A 15,959-nucleotide genomic window follows, 5' to 3' on the forward strand; every position below is an offset into this window, starting at 1 on the left:
ACTGTTGTTTAAAAGAACAGTATTACAATGATCAATCTGCCACCCAGGGCATTTAAGTTGTTGCTTTATGGATTTTTCTCAATTTTGGAATTTAGGGATCATCTACCTCAGCATGGAACCACAGTAAGTCATTTCACCAACCAGTGCAAAATACAATAAAACATTTGGACCTAATGGACAAATTCACCATTCACCATCAAATGCATTATTCTCACAGCTAGGCTGTGTTTTGTAATCTCTCTGTTTTTAATCCCTATATCATTTTAACCAGTTATGGCACCAGGTCACTAATTTTACAACCTCATTTTACGACCCCATTTACAGGAGGGGTCACTTCCTCCCCCAGGCAGGCTCATGTCCAGTAATCCCATAAAGCCCTGTCTGTAACCAACTAATCTGTTTACTAGACATCCCATCAGAGGGGACTCTCACCAGTGCCCACAACACCTTTCACCCCTCACCAGGACAAGGGGAGGGACATTTACATCTGTAGATCCTTATTTACTGGCATAACATCCCGTTCCGGTTGGACACACAGCAGCACAGAAACTCTCCAGATTAAATCCACTGTGCATTGCATTAGCATGCTACCTTGCCATCTCGTGAGAATATCAAAACACGGAGATCCTCATGTTATCATGTAGTCTCAGCTGGGTCACAGAAGTGAAATTGACAGTGGGCAGCACACTAAACACTGGGAAAGAGGGTGGCCACTTCCATTACTGAAAAGACAATACTATTCCATGAAAGGCTAATCCCTGAGCATCCTTGAAGTCATTTTCCTGCCAATTTTTTAATTTTTATTCCATTGAGTTCAATTTTTATTTTATTCGTTTTTTACTTTTTCTATTATTGTCGCATTGTTTAGAGGTGAACATGCAAGTAAGAATGTCCCTGTACTGTGTACAGTACACCACAATGTGTTCCTGTCCATATGACAAATAAACAACTTGAACTTCAACAATTACCACCATCATATAGGAGTAATCATACACAGAGACCAACGTTTGTTTTGAAAAATGTAATAATGAGTGCTTATTTTTAAGTTTATTGGAAGAAATGGCTCTCACAATACTGAAAAACAAATCAAAGAAAGCTCTTCGCCAAACATTAATTTAAATTATGTGTACAGCAACTCTTGAGAATCATAGCATCAATAAAGAACAGGTAAATGTGTACAGTACCACCTAGACATTTTCTGACTTCAACAATCAGAACTATACAAATGTTCTACCTTTACCATAAAGACATCATAAGAACATGTGTTTGTGTTGTTGTGATGTGAATTTCTATTTCTATTTAGCATCTGGAGCTGTAGCATCGATGGTATTTAGCATCTGGAGCTGTAGCATCTCTCTAGATCTGGCATGTGTGTCTGCCACATGTCTAGACTTGGCTGTAGGAGCCAGGGAATCGATAGTTGGAGTATGATGGTGCATTTTTGGAGTCACCGCTGGAGGCTGCAGGGAGCAGCAAGAGCCCTGTAGTGACATCTTTTTTGCAGCGATCCATTGCCTCCTTGTACGAGATCTTCTCTTTCGTGATGGGGTCAATCAACTCTTTGGTGTGGGCAGACTTGTCTTGGAGGTTCTTGGCTACTGTGCTGTCGATTATCTTGGTGTTAAGAGCATCTTGGACACTGATGCGACCAGCTTTATGGGGATTCACCAGCCCCCCAGTCAGGTACTGTGCTTCCATGTACCTTATGGCACTATCCTGAGGTATCCAGCCTTTCTCAGCCGCTTGCCCTACTGCGAGACGCTCCTTGGTCACAGGATCCTCCACTCCAGTGAAGGCCTTCTGAGCATTCAGCAGCAGATGCATGTGACTTTTGTCAATGAGACCCAGCTCAACTGCTTTGTGAACAGAGAACTTGTCCTTTCTGTTGAGGTCGACGATGCCACCCGTGGCTGCCTGTGCCTCCAGGAGCTTCTGGGCTGTGGTTGGGTCAATAAGGTTTCGAGTCAGGGCACTACGTACAGACATACGGCTGTTGGTGGTGGAGTCCAGCACACCAGAGATTGGGAAGAGCTCATCACCGCTAGAAATATTCAGGTTGCTATTGCTGCCGTATCTATTGTTTGTGAGACTTGAGTAGGAAGACCTTAGTGATGATGGCATTGTGCTCAAAGAAGATGCCGCAGTGGTCTTTGTCGGTGTCCTTGGTGTTGCGATTGGACCAATGTAAGGCTTTGGTCTGGAATCCCCAGCGACCAGGAGAGCAAATTCTGAGATAGGCATTTTACCCTCCTTGTAGCGGTGCAGATCGGACTGTGTTAAGCGGCCATCCTTTAGAGCATTCCTGACAGAGAACTGCTTTCCACTCTTGCGATCCTGCAGAATTGAGGTCTCCCCATCTGGACCCATTGAGGTGATCTCCTCCCAGTCACATTCTAGCTCCTGAAGGTGGATGTACTTGTTGCGATCAATCAGGCCCTCTAAGTAGGCATCATATGGTGACATGTCTTTGCCAGTCTCGGGGTCAAGGATGCTGATTCTAGTGGAGAGGTTGGTCTCTCTGGTGTGTGTTTCAGAGTGGTCCTCTTTCTTAAGATTGTTCTGCAGCTCCATAATGTAGGTCTCCTTTTGGTGTATCCGGTCTTTTTCATCCAGGATGTCCTTCTCTAGACGTTGTACCTCAGAATCCATCTTGAAGCCCCTTTGCATGTTTATCTGGTTTCTCTCACTCATCAGCTTGGATTGCAGCTGGAACGATATGCTTAAATCATGTTTCTCAGACTCCAAAGTCTTCAGTGTTTTGAGGAGATTTTCCTTCTCTCTCATCAGGGAATCTCTATTGAGGGTGATGCTTGTTTCTTCATGAGAGGTGCTTGACTTTGTGGTCTGGAGCCGGGTCACTTTGGTATTAAGCCTCTGGATTTCATCTTCTTGATCCCGTCTGGAACTTCTTTCCTGCAACACTAGATCTCTGAGATGGTCCCTCTCAGCCTCCACATTCTGGTCCTTCTCCACCCGAATCACCTCTTTATATACAGTCTTTTCAATGGACTTCTCCTTGCGCAGGATGTCCAACTTGATCTTCAGGTTTCGGATGTCTCTTTCCAACCGACTGATGTTGGTTTCCTCCTTATTCATGTCTGTGCGTAAGCCACTGGTTAGTTTCTCAAGCTTGGGGTCTCTCTCCACTTTGAGGACTTCCTCAATAATGATCTTCTCCGCAATGGGTTGAGGGGTATTTTCAAGCTCAAGGATGCGAGATTTGATCTGTCTAAGCTCTGTTTCTACTTGGATCTTCTTTTGCCGGTCGTCCATCAGTGCCAAGTTTCTCTCTTTCTCCTCAACCAGGGCTCTCAACTGTCGAACTTCCAATTCCAGTTTTCTACGGGATTTAACCTCTTCATCCAAGTTCTTGTTCAGCTTTTCATACTCCAGGAGTTGTTTTGGATCCTTCTCAAGACGCACCACTTCCTTCATCACAATCTTCTCCTCTGGTTTCTGCCTTTCCACCATGATGTACTTGTTCTGCAGGTCAAAGACAGTTTCCTCCATGTTGCGTCGTTGCTGGATTTCCTCCCTCACATCTCTCCTCAGACGGTCAGCCTCCTTCTCCAGTAGGGGGTCATTTTCGTATTTGACCACCTCTTTGTTTACAAGCTTTGTCTCTAACTTAGACTTTTCGACCTTCCATTCATCTCTCTCTTTGCGCAGGCGGCTCAGCAGATCCAGGGTGCTGTCATATGAGACCCGCAGAAGTGAAACCTGGTCGTTCAACCTCTTAATTTCCCTGATGACCTCTGGGCTCTTCTCCTCTTTAATCACTTCCTGGGTCACTTCCTTGTACTCTGACTTGGGTTTCTGGGAACGCAGAGTTTTAAGATCCACCATAACTGAGTTGATTTCTTTCTCCAGATCAGTGCAGTTTCGATTAGAGTCATACAGCTCTTTCCTTAGCCTCACCAGCTCCACCTCTGTCTCAGGGTCCACCCTGTAGATCTCATTGATGATCTCCTTGACCTCAAGCTTGGGCCGCACCTTCTCCACTTCACTGTAGCGGATCTGGAGGCTGGTGAGTTCCTTCATCAAATCACTGTTTATCTTTTTCTCCTCTTCCAGGCTGGTGTGGATAGTCTTAACCTCTTCAATGAGTTTTGGGTCCTGTTCCACCCTCTTCAGCACCTTGGTAACAATCTTAGGCTGGATAGTGGGAATGATCCTCTCAAGTGTGTTTATTTGGCTCCTAGTGCGGAATATGTCATCATTGAGGGACTTGGATCTTAACCCCTCCTCTGAGATCTCGGTCTGAAAGGTCAGAACTGCTTTCAGCATCTCCGGGTCCTTCTCCAGTCTCACCACCTCCTTTTTCACTACTCTCTCTTTGATAGTCGGTCTCTTCTGTGCCAATACTGTGATCTCAGTCTTCATGTGGACCGTCTCTGTATCTCTCACCTGGACCTCCTGCTCCAGCTTGCGCATCTCCTCTCTCAGCTTGGTGGCCTCCTTGTCAAGCTGGGGGTCCCTCTCAAACTCAGTCAACACCTTGGTCAACAGCCTAGGTTTGACATTTGTCAGCTCAGTCTCCCGGCGGATGATATTCTCATTGACAATCTTTATCTCTGTCTGGGTGCCAGAGTGTTTTATAGTCTCATCTTGGATTCTACTCTTCAGGGACACCAGGTCACCCTCTAGTTTGGGGTCACGGTAATACTGCACAACTTCCCTCTCCTCCATTCGTTCCACACCTCTACGGCTTTTCAGTGAAATAAACCTCTTTCTGTATGTTGCTAGGTCATTGTCAGCATGGGAGCGCCTGGTGATCTCATCTGCCAGCTCTCTCTTTAGAACGTCAGTTTCCTCCAGGTCTTTCTGCTGGCTCTGCTGCTGCCGCTGCTGTTTCACCACCACCTGGCTCACCTTCTCTTCATTCTGTTCAGAGCAGGTAACAGTGGACAATATAGTTTAACCTATACTAGAGTGGGTTTTTTAATTAGGAATTAGAGAAACCACTGTGTTGATGTTTTACAAATTAATTATGTCATACCTGGGCAATTATGTTCTTAGCCAATCCCATCTTGTTGAGAAGCTGATCATTCTCTGCAGACACCTCTGAGTAGAGGTTCAGTAGAGCTCTTTCCTGAAACAGAAGCATACAGCCTCTAGTCAGATCATGGATCTTGAATCAATGCCCAAAAATGAATGCAAATTAAGTCAACTATAGGATGAGGATTGTTGCAGTCTCTCAGGTCCACAACACCTTTTTCAGCACAGCGTCAGCCATGGCGGATGTGTGACGTCTTTTGGCATCTTCGTCATCCACATCTTTCAGTGTACCACGGTACTTATCAGATTTGGCCTCATACTCCTACGAGACATGGTGAATATTTATTTTCTCTTTTAAAAACAACATTGACCAAAACCCTTCAACTGATATGGACATTTTTAATGGTCGCTCTGATTAGATGTATTTTTTTTTGCTCACATTGAGGACATTCTGCAAGTCACGGGACTGTTTCACTGCTAGGCCCACATCATCTGATTTCCTTTTTATGTCCTCCACCACTCTCTGAAACGAAAGCAAACACCCAATAAGAACAAGAGAAATGTACTGCAGAAAACTGACGATGTTCATAGCAGGGACAATTGTTGAGATTAAATAACACAAAAATAAACCCACAAACCTTCTGAGAGTTCTGCTTGGAGTTAATTTCAGAAAGTCCATCACTTGGATTGATCGTATTATTAGGCAGGTTGGTCAAAAATAAGTTCAATGATTGGACAGAGCTCTGGAAGCCTTGATTCTTATTGGTTGCCTCTTGCAGCAGAACCGTTCTATAACAATAGATTTTTTTTTAAGCATCAGTATATCATAGACCACATAAGTAACCACAGACACAAGACATATATAACTCTGACATAGAAACGTCCTCTCACAGTCAACTGCGTTTATTTTATGTGTATATATTTGTATAAACATAAGATTCAACAACTGAGACATAAACTGAACAAGTTCCACAGACATGTGACTAACAGAAATTGAATAATGTGTCCCTGAACAAAGTGGAGGTCAAAATCAAAAGTAACAGTCAGTATCTGGTGTGGCCACCAGCTGCATTAAGTACTGCAGTGCATCTCCTCCTCATGGACTGCACCAGATTTGCCAGTTCTTGCTGTGAGATGTTACTCCACTCTTCCACCAAGGCACCTGCAAGTTCCCGGACATTTCTGGGGGGAATGGCCCTAGCCCTCACCCTCCGATCCAACAGGTCCCAGACGAACTCAATGGAATTGAGATCCGAGCTCTTCGCTGGCCATGGCAGAACACTGACATTCCTGTCTTGCAGGAAATCATGCACAGAACGAGCAGTATGGTTGATGGCATTGTCATGCTGGAGGGTCAGGTCAGGATGAGCCTGCAAGAAGGGTACCACATGAGGGAGGAGGATGTCTTCCCTGTAACGCACAGCGTTGAGATTGCCTGCAATGACAACAAGCTCAGTCCAATGATGCTGTGACACACCGCCCCAGACCATGACGGACCCTCCACCTCCAAATCGATCCCGCTCCAGAGTACAGGCCTCGGTGTAATGCTCATTCCTTCGACAATAAACGCGAATCCGACCATCACCCCCGGTGAGACAAAACCACGACTCGTCAGTGAAGACCACTTTTTGCCAGTCCTGTCTGGTCCAGCGACGGTAGGTTTGTGCCCATAGGCAACGTTGTTGCCGGTGATATCTGGTGAGGACCTGCCTTACAACAGGCCTACAAGCCCTCAGTCCAGCCTCTCTCAGCCTATTGCGAACAGTCTGAGCACTGATGGAGGGATTGTGCGTTCCTGGTGTAACTCGGGCAGTTGTTGTTGCCATCCTGTACCTGTCCCGCAGGTGTGATATTCAGATGTACAGATCCTGTGCAGGTGTTGTTACACGTGGTCTGCCACTGTGAGCATGATCAGCTGTCTGTCCTGTCTCCCTGTAGTGCTGTCTTAGGCGTCTAACAGTACAGACGTTGCAATTTATTGCCCTGGCCACATCTGCAGTCCTCATGCCTACTTGCAGCATGCCTAAGGCACGTTCACGCAGATGAGCAGGGACCCTGGGCATCTTTCTTTTGGTGTTTTTCAGAGTCAGTAGAAAGGCCTCTTTAGTGTCCTAAGTTTTCATAACTGTGACCTTAATTGCCTACCGTCTATAAACTGTTCGTTTGTCTAAATGACCGTTCCACAGGTGCATGTTAATTAATTGTTTATGGTTCATTGAACAAGCATGGGAAACAGTGTTTAAACCCTTTACAATGAAGATCTGTGAAGTTATTTGGATTTTATGAATTATCTTTGACAGACAGGGTCCTGAAAAAGGGACGTTTCTTTTTTGCTGAGTTTAGCTGTGGGACAGATTAGGGTTCTCACCTCTCTTGTAGCTGACTGTTGACGTTGGCATAGCGGTTCTTCAGGTGTTTGACCTCTGTCTGCTGGCGGCGGATGTCTGGGCAGTACTCATGGAAGCCCTTCTGCAGGGAGCTACTCAGCTGCTCTGTGGACTCCAAGTCCCTGCTCAGCTTCAGCATCTCGTCCTGCTTTAACGCTACATCCTTGCGCATGTTCTGTTTGTAGGACAAGGGAGAAACACAGGGGACTGATCAAAGAGGATGGGTCAATCAAAACAAAACACTCACTGCAACTTGTAAGAGTCCATCATAATGACATGATGTGTGATGAACTTTAAGTGGTCATATGACTGAAATTCTGTTACCTGAAGCTTCTGGATGCGTGTCTGGAGGACGTTGGGAACATCAGGGATGGCAGCATCTTCAGCCAGCTGCTCCTCAAAGCCAGAGACCGAGTTGTCCACCGTATTGATCTGCCTCTCCAGGAACATGGAAGCTGTGGCTCTGGTCAAGATAAAGACATTTGTGAGTGAGAATAATCTTGAGGAATTGGATGTAAAAAAATAAATAAATAAGAACATATAGCTAACGCAACCTTTACATAGATTTTTTTAAATTTCACATCGTAAACTAAATTCTTACTTCTTGTTGTACAGGTCACAGAGGACGTTGGTGTCGTCAAACTTGTTGTTAAGACCACTCAGTTTGAGGGACAGGGCGGAGGTGGTGGGCCCAAGGGGCTTCTGGGCTAGGATGGAATCCATGTCTCTCTGGACCGCTGCCTTCTCTGCCTCCAGGTTCCTAACAGTCAGGGTGTCCCTCTGCAAGGCAAAACACACCATGAATATCCCACTCTGGAACCACACTGTCCATTATAATGATGCTATGTAGCAGGCTGCAGTGGTCTGAAATAAAAAACAATCCCTTCACCTCATGCTCCTTCAGCCTGTTGGCCAGGTCACGTGTGGGGTCACTGCGATCCAGAGGGGCCCTCAGCCGGCTCAGGATGTCCTTCTCACTGTGGTCCAGGTTCTTGCTGATCTTGTCCAGCTGGCTGGCCAGAACTGTGGTCTTTGGGTCCACTGGGGCATTAGCCACAGGGGCTGAGCACAAGCAGAGGGCACAGTAAGAAATAAGGGGACAGGAGAGGGCCACACTGAGTCTAGTCCCCTGTATCTACTAGGGTCCCACTGTGAGTTGAAACTAAGTGATTCCTGCTAAAGTTCTTAGCAAGTGGAGTGATGTTCCACTCACCTGCTCTCACTGAGCGCACCACCTCCACACCGGGGCTCCTCAGGGAGGCCATCAGAGTAGTTCTCTTTCTCTTCAGGTTAGAAAGCTCTCTGTCCAGACTGGACACACAAACACACAATGTCATTACAGTTCGCCTGTGATGATGGTTACGTTTTGGGTCATTGTAATAAGGAGAGTCTCTTTTTCTCTCTCTTTACCTTTCCACTTTCTCAAGCGCCTCAGTGTCTGGCGGTGGGACCAGGAAGCAGGCTCCAGGCAGGGTTTTGGTCTTCCCAGTGCTGGTCTGGACCTCCCAGTTCTCATCGTCTAAGTTGGACTTTAGCATGAGCTTCTCTGCTTGAGACACTGAGTCCTAAGGGTGACAGGAGTTTGCATCATTACATTGTGCTACAGCTGTCAATTGACAGGACATTAGCTTGCCCTTTAGCTTCTCAGAACTCTCACAATGCTATTCTATGAAGCTATTTTCTACCTCTCCATTGGTCCATTCACACAGGGACACCACAGGGGTGGGTTTGGTGGGGCGGAGACGCCGCAGCTTCAGAGGGGCGACGGTGCTGCTGAACTCCCTCAGGGCTACGAGGCGCTGTTCGTTCCTCTCTATCGCTCTCTCATCACCCTGAGGATATGAGATACAGAAGATATTAGAGAACAGATTGAAATAATGCTGTACGTCATAGAAACGACTGAACTTAGATACAAAGAATAAACCAAATCTCACCTCAAGCTGTAGCAGGATCTCTGGGTTGTTCTTGTTGTTCAGTGATTTGGGGTCCAGATTAGAGTTGAGTCTCTTCATGGACTCAGACAAGGTCTCTACATCCAGCTGGTACTGTAGGTAGGAACACACATAGGAGCAATGTTACGTTGAGCCATGACAACGAGCCATAAGAAAACGTCATTTCCCAGGGTTAAGAGATGACGTACCTTCCTGTAGTTGTCTATGTTGTCAAGGTGTACCTCCTGGCAGATGCACAGGTTTAGGAAGCTCTGCCACTCGTTCTGCAATGCGTCGCTGTGTGCCTGAGACAAACCAAGCATATTGCCCCATGGAAGATCAGAGTAGATGATGTGGTGAGTAACTCAATGTCCTATACTTAAGCTATTACAATGGGAATGGTTTACATTTTGTAGCCATATAAACATACCCGTATTGTGGAGCTGGCAGGGTGCTTCATTTCAATAAGACGATCCCCATCCATCTGTAGCTGGTTGGTCTCGCTCTCATGTGTTAGCAGAGTGTTGGTTTTGAACTTCTCGTACTCCATGCGCACCCCTGGGGGGTCCAGCATGCGGTCGCTCCAGTCCTTCCTGAGGATCCTCTCCTGGTACTCGCTCAGGTAGACCAGCTCCTTACTGCAGCCCTGCATGTAGTCATACAGAGAGGCCAGGTACCTGTGTCTCCACAGGGAGGCCTCCTGCACCACACAGCATGGGGAGAGACAGATCAGTCACACCTGGACTATCTTATAGTCAACGATGGAGAGATAGCACAGGCACAAAGGTTCAAATACAACCACAACGGTATATCATTCTGAGCCCCTTTGACATGTCAGAACCATACTTTAATACACACACAGATATATTACATAACTTCTGGACTCACCAAGAGATCTGTGTACTGTTTCTGAATGGTAGACAACTTAGCCTGTGGACAGAAAACAAACCATGAAAATCATTGTTTAGAGTTTATCCCTAGTTTTGGTGAGAGTCAGAATGAAGAAAGCAGCCGAGGGCTTTGTAGTCGTTACCGGAGAGCCAGTGCTGCTGCGGTTCATTTGGGAGCCGTAGGCCTCGATCTCCTGGTGCAGGATGTTATGAGAGGCAATCTGCTTCTCCACATCAGACAGGTTGGGCCCGTACCTCTCTGCACTTATCTGCTTCTATAACACACAACACAACACACAGGTACAGTAAATCCTCTAGAGTTCAGCTGTATGTTTACCTCAACCACATGTCTTGTTGACTTTGGCTGTTTTCCCCCTGGGGATAATAAAGTTTTGTACCACTACTACATTCAGAAAGATGTGTTACTCCAAGCAACTAGGAGCTAATACCAAAGGTTTGGTTGCACCAGTAGAAAGCGGTGGTCAACCAAAGTTGTTATATAATGGCAGGACATTACTGTCTACGGTCATACTGGTCTTGAATAGAGTATTACCAAGGATATGACAGGCTCACCTGTTTCTCCTCCAGCACCTGAGTCCAGTCAATCCTGGGAGTGAGCTCCACCTCCTGCACTGCCTCATACAGGTCCCGGTACATGGTACAGTCCTTAGACCAGCGGTCATGGAGGTTTCTCACACTGAGGACCAGAAAAAAAGGAGAAATAGGAGGCATATTGAAAGAGGGAAAGAGAGAACATGAGTGTTCAGAACGTTCTCTGAGAGCCTCTGGAAAAGTATCTCTGTCACAAAACCATTGTTTCATATATTCTCTCTGTGTGTGTGTGTGTGTGTGTGTGTGTGTGTGTGTGTGTGTGTGTGTGTGTGTGTGTGTGTGTGTGTGTGTGTGTGTGTGTTCTTGCTGGAACTCACTCGATCTCTATCTCTCCAGTCTGTGGGTGTGAAAGCTTCTTGGCCCGGTCCACATCCAGGAACAGGTCCTTCAGCAGCCCCTCAGCCTCAGCTAGGATCTCTGTATTCTCCTTCTGGTGCAGTAAGGGCCTGTGCTTCTTGTCATTCACTGTGTCCTGGAACAGAAACGGAAAGGCATTGTCACGACTTCCGCCGAAGTCGGTCCCTCTCCTTGTTCGGGCGGCGTTCGGCGGTCGACGTCACTGGCCTTCTAGCCATCGCCGATCCACTTTTCATTTTCCATTTGTTTTGTCCTTGTCTTACACACCTGGTTTCAATTCCCCAATTACTTGTTCATTATTTAACCCTCTGTTCCCCCATGTTTGTTTGTGAGTGATTGTTTATCCGTTCATGAATGCGCACGTTAGACTGGTTACGCTGGGTTATGTAAAACCCTTATTTGTATTTCGTGTTAGTTTGTGCCGTGTGCTTTTGGGTCGCCAAATAAAAGGCTCTGTTTTGCTACCAACTATCTGCTCTCCTGCGCCTGACTTCCTACAGCCCTTCACGCATACCATTACAGGCACTCCCCATCATGACACATTTGTGTTGAATTGCACATTGATAAAATATCTGTGGGAGGATTGAAAAGTTTTTCCTTGATCAAGTGGAATTAAGGGATGCGTATTTCATTAAGTTGGGCATTGTAACATGTTAGGTAAAGGTGTATGTATAACTGTGTAATTACATACACAGGCAGTGTGTGGGTAGGGATGGTAGGACCTCTTACCACAGCCATCAGCTCCTCAGAGCGCAGCACATTCTTCTCCACCTGGTCTGCATTTCTCTGCATGCGCGCCACCAGCACGGCCACATCATTACCTTGGCTCCTGGGAAGAGAAAAGACAAACCTCCATTCACATCAGTGTAATTGACACATTGTTGAAACCAGTAGGCCTATCTAAGAGAGCTCAGTAGAGCAACCTGAATGTTCAGGAACCAGATTCCAGGTTTGGTAGAATAATCAAAATGAGAACCAGACTCATGCAGAACAAAAAGTATTCCTCAGCCTCCCCCATCCAACTTTACAAAGGACTGTCACTCATCTACACTCATCTAGCAATCAACACATCTTTATGTCTGTATGTTCTTGTACTTATTGTTCTGTTATTCCTACTCGTAGTCGCTGTTATGAAAGTCAGCTATTTATTCGTACACACCCTCAAATTGATGGATTATTAAGGAGTGTCCTCAGGAATTTACAGTGCATGGGTGACATAGCACATGGAATTCTACTGAAGTCCCCATGAATCACTTTGATCAAAGTTAATGGCTGATGAATGCAATTACATTCCAATGGGACAATAAAACGAATAGCGATAGTGGGGGGAGAGATTTATTGTTTTAACATTGTGGTTTCCAGTGTCTCATACATGCCTTGTTGACAGTTCTGAGTCATTTAGGCAACTGCTTATCTCTGTTAGTATATGTGGTAAAATGACAAAGTCCACATAGGTTTGGCAGACATATCCTGTCACATCCTAAAGAAGGTTAAAAGGAGTTAGATAATGCATAGCTACCGTACCAAAGCAAACAGCACACACACATGTCAGGGTGAGTAGGAGTGTAACAGGCAGACACTAAAGGGAAGCCTAAAAGTCACCCTGCTGGTTATAAGATAGAGAGCTGCAAAGGATCCACACTCTACACCCTGTAGCACCAAGACACACCCCAGTGTAGGAGTGATGTGGAGGGTGTTCCTGCATGTGGTGAGTGACACAGTGTTCAGTGGTGTAAAGGAACTGAAAGATAAGCCTCAGATTATTGATTTATCAAGGCACATTTGAAAGGAACATAGTACATATTTCACAAAAACATATGATCTATTCATCTCTACGCAACTTTGTACACAAATCTGATAGAACCTGTTTAAGCAACAGAACACACAGTACATACCCTCTTCTCTATATAAACATAAATCCTGAGTCTTCCAGTGATGTACCTAAACACATTCCAAATCTGCTGTCTGTCACTCACCTCTGTGAGATCACACTTCTTCCAAAAGTGTTTTTATGTGCTCTGGGCTCTTTGTTACCGGGCCAGGCCAGCTTAGCGTAACATAGTATTATCCATCAGAGCTAGTGTTACTCTGTCTACATAATTAGTCAGAGCAGCCATCTATTGAATACTGAGAGCAATGTGGAGGATCAATGCACTGTAAGTCGCTCTGGATAAGAGCGTCTGCTAAATGACTTAAATGTAAAATGTAAATGTCACACCCCATTGCTAAGGCACACATCAGTGGTTACATACAACACAGTCCAAATACCAATGAGATTACTCTTTTCTCAGTAAAGTAAACAAATTGTGAGAGTTACTACAGAAATTATTATCTTGTCTCATCATCAATCGGCGGCAGATAAGATATATTTTACGCTTATGTAAGGTAGCCATGAGACGTTATCAATACTAAGTCCTCATAGTTCAAATCTGATACTTCATCTAAATCATCTACTGCATTTTCCTGGAAGATTGCAGACTCTTAAAAATACACTATCATTCCAAGTTGGACACAGAAAAGACCAGTCAACAAATGCCCACATATGCAGTGGACTAGATTCCAGATCGCCCCTACAGGGAATACAATCAGGCTGAGATGAAATGAAAAAAAGAAATAAGAGACAGAGAAAAGAGAAGGAAAGAGAAGGAAACATGACACATCAAAGGTCAGGAAACGGAGGGAAAACTCACTGGGCCACTTTCACCAGGTCGTACTCCTTCTTCTTGCTGAACATCCTGGGAGGCTGTGTGTTCTGTCAGTCACAGTGCAAATATCTTACTCCTCACTTCCCTCTCCTCGCTGTACCTCTCTCTCTAGCCGTGTCTCCTCTCTCTAGTTAAAGAGCAGCCACCTGTCTCAGCTCCACCCCAATGAACAGGTGTGTCATCATGAAGGCACTAGACCAGAGGAACAGACCGGGTAGACCTGTTCCTCTCTCCTGTTCTCCATCCCACTCTCTCTCTCTCTCTCTCTCTCTGTTTCTCTCTCACTTTCTCTCCATTCCTACACACCTGCATTCCTATCTTTTAATATATTTACTTTGTCTTGCCTGGGCATAATCAATAAAGATAGTTTTTTTTATAGACATTGTTGAATAGGCACTGCTTTTCTAAATCAAGGGAGTCAACACTAAGAGATACACATTATTATAACAGTGTGATTCCTCATTGGTAGACTTCCAATGGAGAAACACTGGAATGTGGCAGGGCCAGTCACCTGGGCCAGTCACCTGTTAGATTCCAGGGTGCTACTCACTCACAGTTACTGACTTCAATCAAACCAATCTAAATTCATTTCCACCTTGAAACATTGGAGATTGAATTATCTAGTAATGACATTAAACCACTGATTAGTTGTCATTACAAATAGAATATCTAGATTCTAGACATATTTGGGATGAAATGCCAGAACACCAAAAGGCTATAGTGTAACGCCAAACAATACACCAACATCCACTTCGGCCTAAAGTTCACACTGCATAAAAACATATCCAACAAGAATCATCATAGTTACTACTACATACACCTTTATTGAAGGTTGGGCACACAACATTCCAACTGTGCTATCCACCCAACAAGCAAACAGAGAAGGAGAATAATGTTTAGAGAGAATCAGACTAAGAGGGTGTGGGTAGTAAAAATATCACAGAAATATCCAGGAAACCGTAACAGCTATCTGTAGTAGTGTGATGACACCTATTTAAATGTTGTGTCAGCCTGACACACTAGCCCACTACAGAAAGACAGAAAGGGTGCAGTGAAACTGGACAAGTTTAAACAAGTCTATCTTACAACAACCTAAGATAATAAACAAAACGTGACAACTTGACAAGCATTTGACATCACCGTTGATCCTTTATTTTAGGAAGTTAAAACTGTGCAGACCAAAGTGAGTGGTCGTGCTGGTTTGCATTGTATTCTGTTTGTAGCTTAGCCATAGGGTTCAGCATCGGACACAACAATACAGTAAGCTACAGTTCCCCAGGCTTCTGAGTATCAGACACACATCCTGTTGATTTACCCCTCTTAGTATTTATATATATATATATATATTATATTTACCTTTATTTAACTAGGCAAGTCAGGGGCAGAACGACATATTTTTACCTTGTCAGCTCAGGGAATCGATCTTGCAACTTTTCGGTTACAAGTGCAACGCTCTAACCACTAGGCTACCTGCCACCCCTAGTATAAGGGGTCAAGGTCTCCGAGAGGAATGCAGAGTACCCTTACCGCTGAGGGAAGAGCTGGGGCCTCTGCTGACAGTAGAAAGATTTCTGAGTGTATGTGCAGTGTGCCCTCATAATCAAAAAAATCGAATCAAATCCAATTGTATTCATCACATGCTTGTAAACAACAGTGAAATGCTTACAGGCCCTTCCCAACAACGCAGAGAGAAAGATAATACAGAAATAATAGAAAAATAATAACACGTAATAATACAAGATATAATAAATACACCATGAGTAAAGGTAACTTGGCTATATCAGTACTGAGTTGATGTGCAGGGGTACGAGGTAATTGAGATAGACATGTACACATAACTAGGAATAAAGTGACAAGGCAACAGAATAGATAATAAACAGTAGCAGCAGCATATGTAATGAGTAAAAAAAGGTTGGTGCAAAAAGGGTCAATGGTTAACTATTTAACTAACTATTTATCAGTCTTATGGTTTGGGGGTAGAAGCTGTTCAGGGTCCCACTGGCTCCAGACTTGGTGCATCGGTACCTCTTGCCATGCGGTAGCAGAGAGAACAGTCTTTGACCATTTTTAGGGCCTTCC

At 44.9% G+C, this 15,959-nt stretch overlaps 1 protein-coding gene across 1 annotated transcript; it reads right to left on the reverse strand.

Moving 5' to 3' along the window:
- Window positions 1-1,006: 1,006 nt before the first annotated feature.
- Window positions 1,007-14,163, reverse strand: LOC106607014 (envoplakin). Its single transcript, XM_014203542.3, has 21 exons — window positions 13,866-14,163; window positions 11,905-12,004; window positions 11,136-11,290; window positions 10,780-10,903; window positions 10,350-10,481; window positions 10,205-10,246; window positions 9,747-10,016; window positions 9,526-9,621; window positions 9,320-9,430; window positions 9,071-9,217; window positions 8,796-8,950; window positions 8,599-8,696; window positions 8,275-8,447; window positions 7,987-8,165; window positions 7,710-7,848; window positions 7,367-7,560; window positions 5,637-5,787; window positions 5,438-5,521; window positions 5,213-5,320; window positions 5,000-5,092; window positions 1,007-4,884 (listed from the first exon to the last, which is right to left on the reverse strand). Exons 1-21 carry the CDS (start codon window positions 13,907-13,909, stop codon window positions 1,387-1,389), a joined length of 6,093 nt encoding a protein of 2,030 aa, XP_014059017.2. The 5' UTR covers window positions 13,910-14,163; the 3' UTR covers window positions 1,007-1,386.
- Window positions 14,164-15,959: the final 1,796 nt, after the last annotated feature.

This window comes from Salmo salar, chromosome 06 (genome assembly GCF_965601325.2).
Source record: "Salmo salar chromosome 06, fSalSal1, whole genome shotgun sequence".
NCBI lineage: Eukaryota > Metazoa > Chordata > Actinopteri > Salmoniformes > Salmonidae > Salmo > Salmo salar.

What these genes read in the sequence shown, in the direction of transcription:
- LOC106607014 (XM_014203542.3), bottom strand. Translation starts at nt 13,909, where the DNA reads ATGTTCAGCAAGAAGAAGGAGTACGACCTGGTGAAAGTGGCCCA. An exon ending in CTGAGGAGCTGATGGCTGTG is followed by an intron (nt 11,291 to 11,904) that starts GTAAGAGGTCCT and finishes TTTCTGTTCCAG; the next exon opens with GACACAGTGAATGACAAGAA. An exon ending in AACAGTACACAGATCTCTTG is followed by an intron (nt 10,017 to 10,204) that starts GTGAGTCCAGAA and finishes TGTGTGGTGCAG; the next exon opens with GAGGCCTCCCTGTGGAGACA.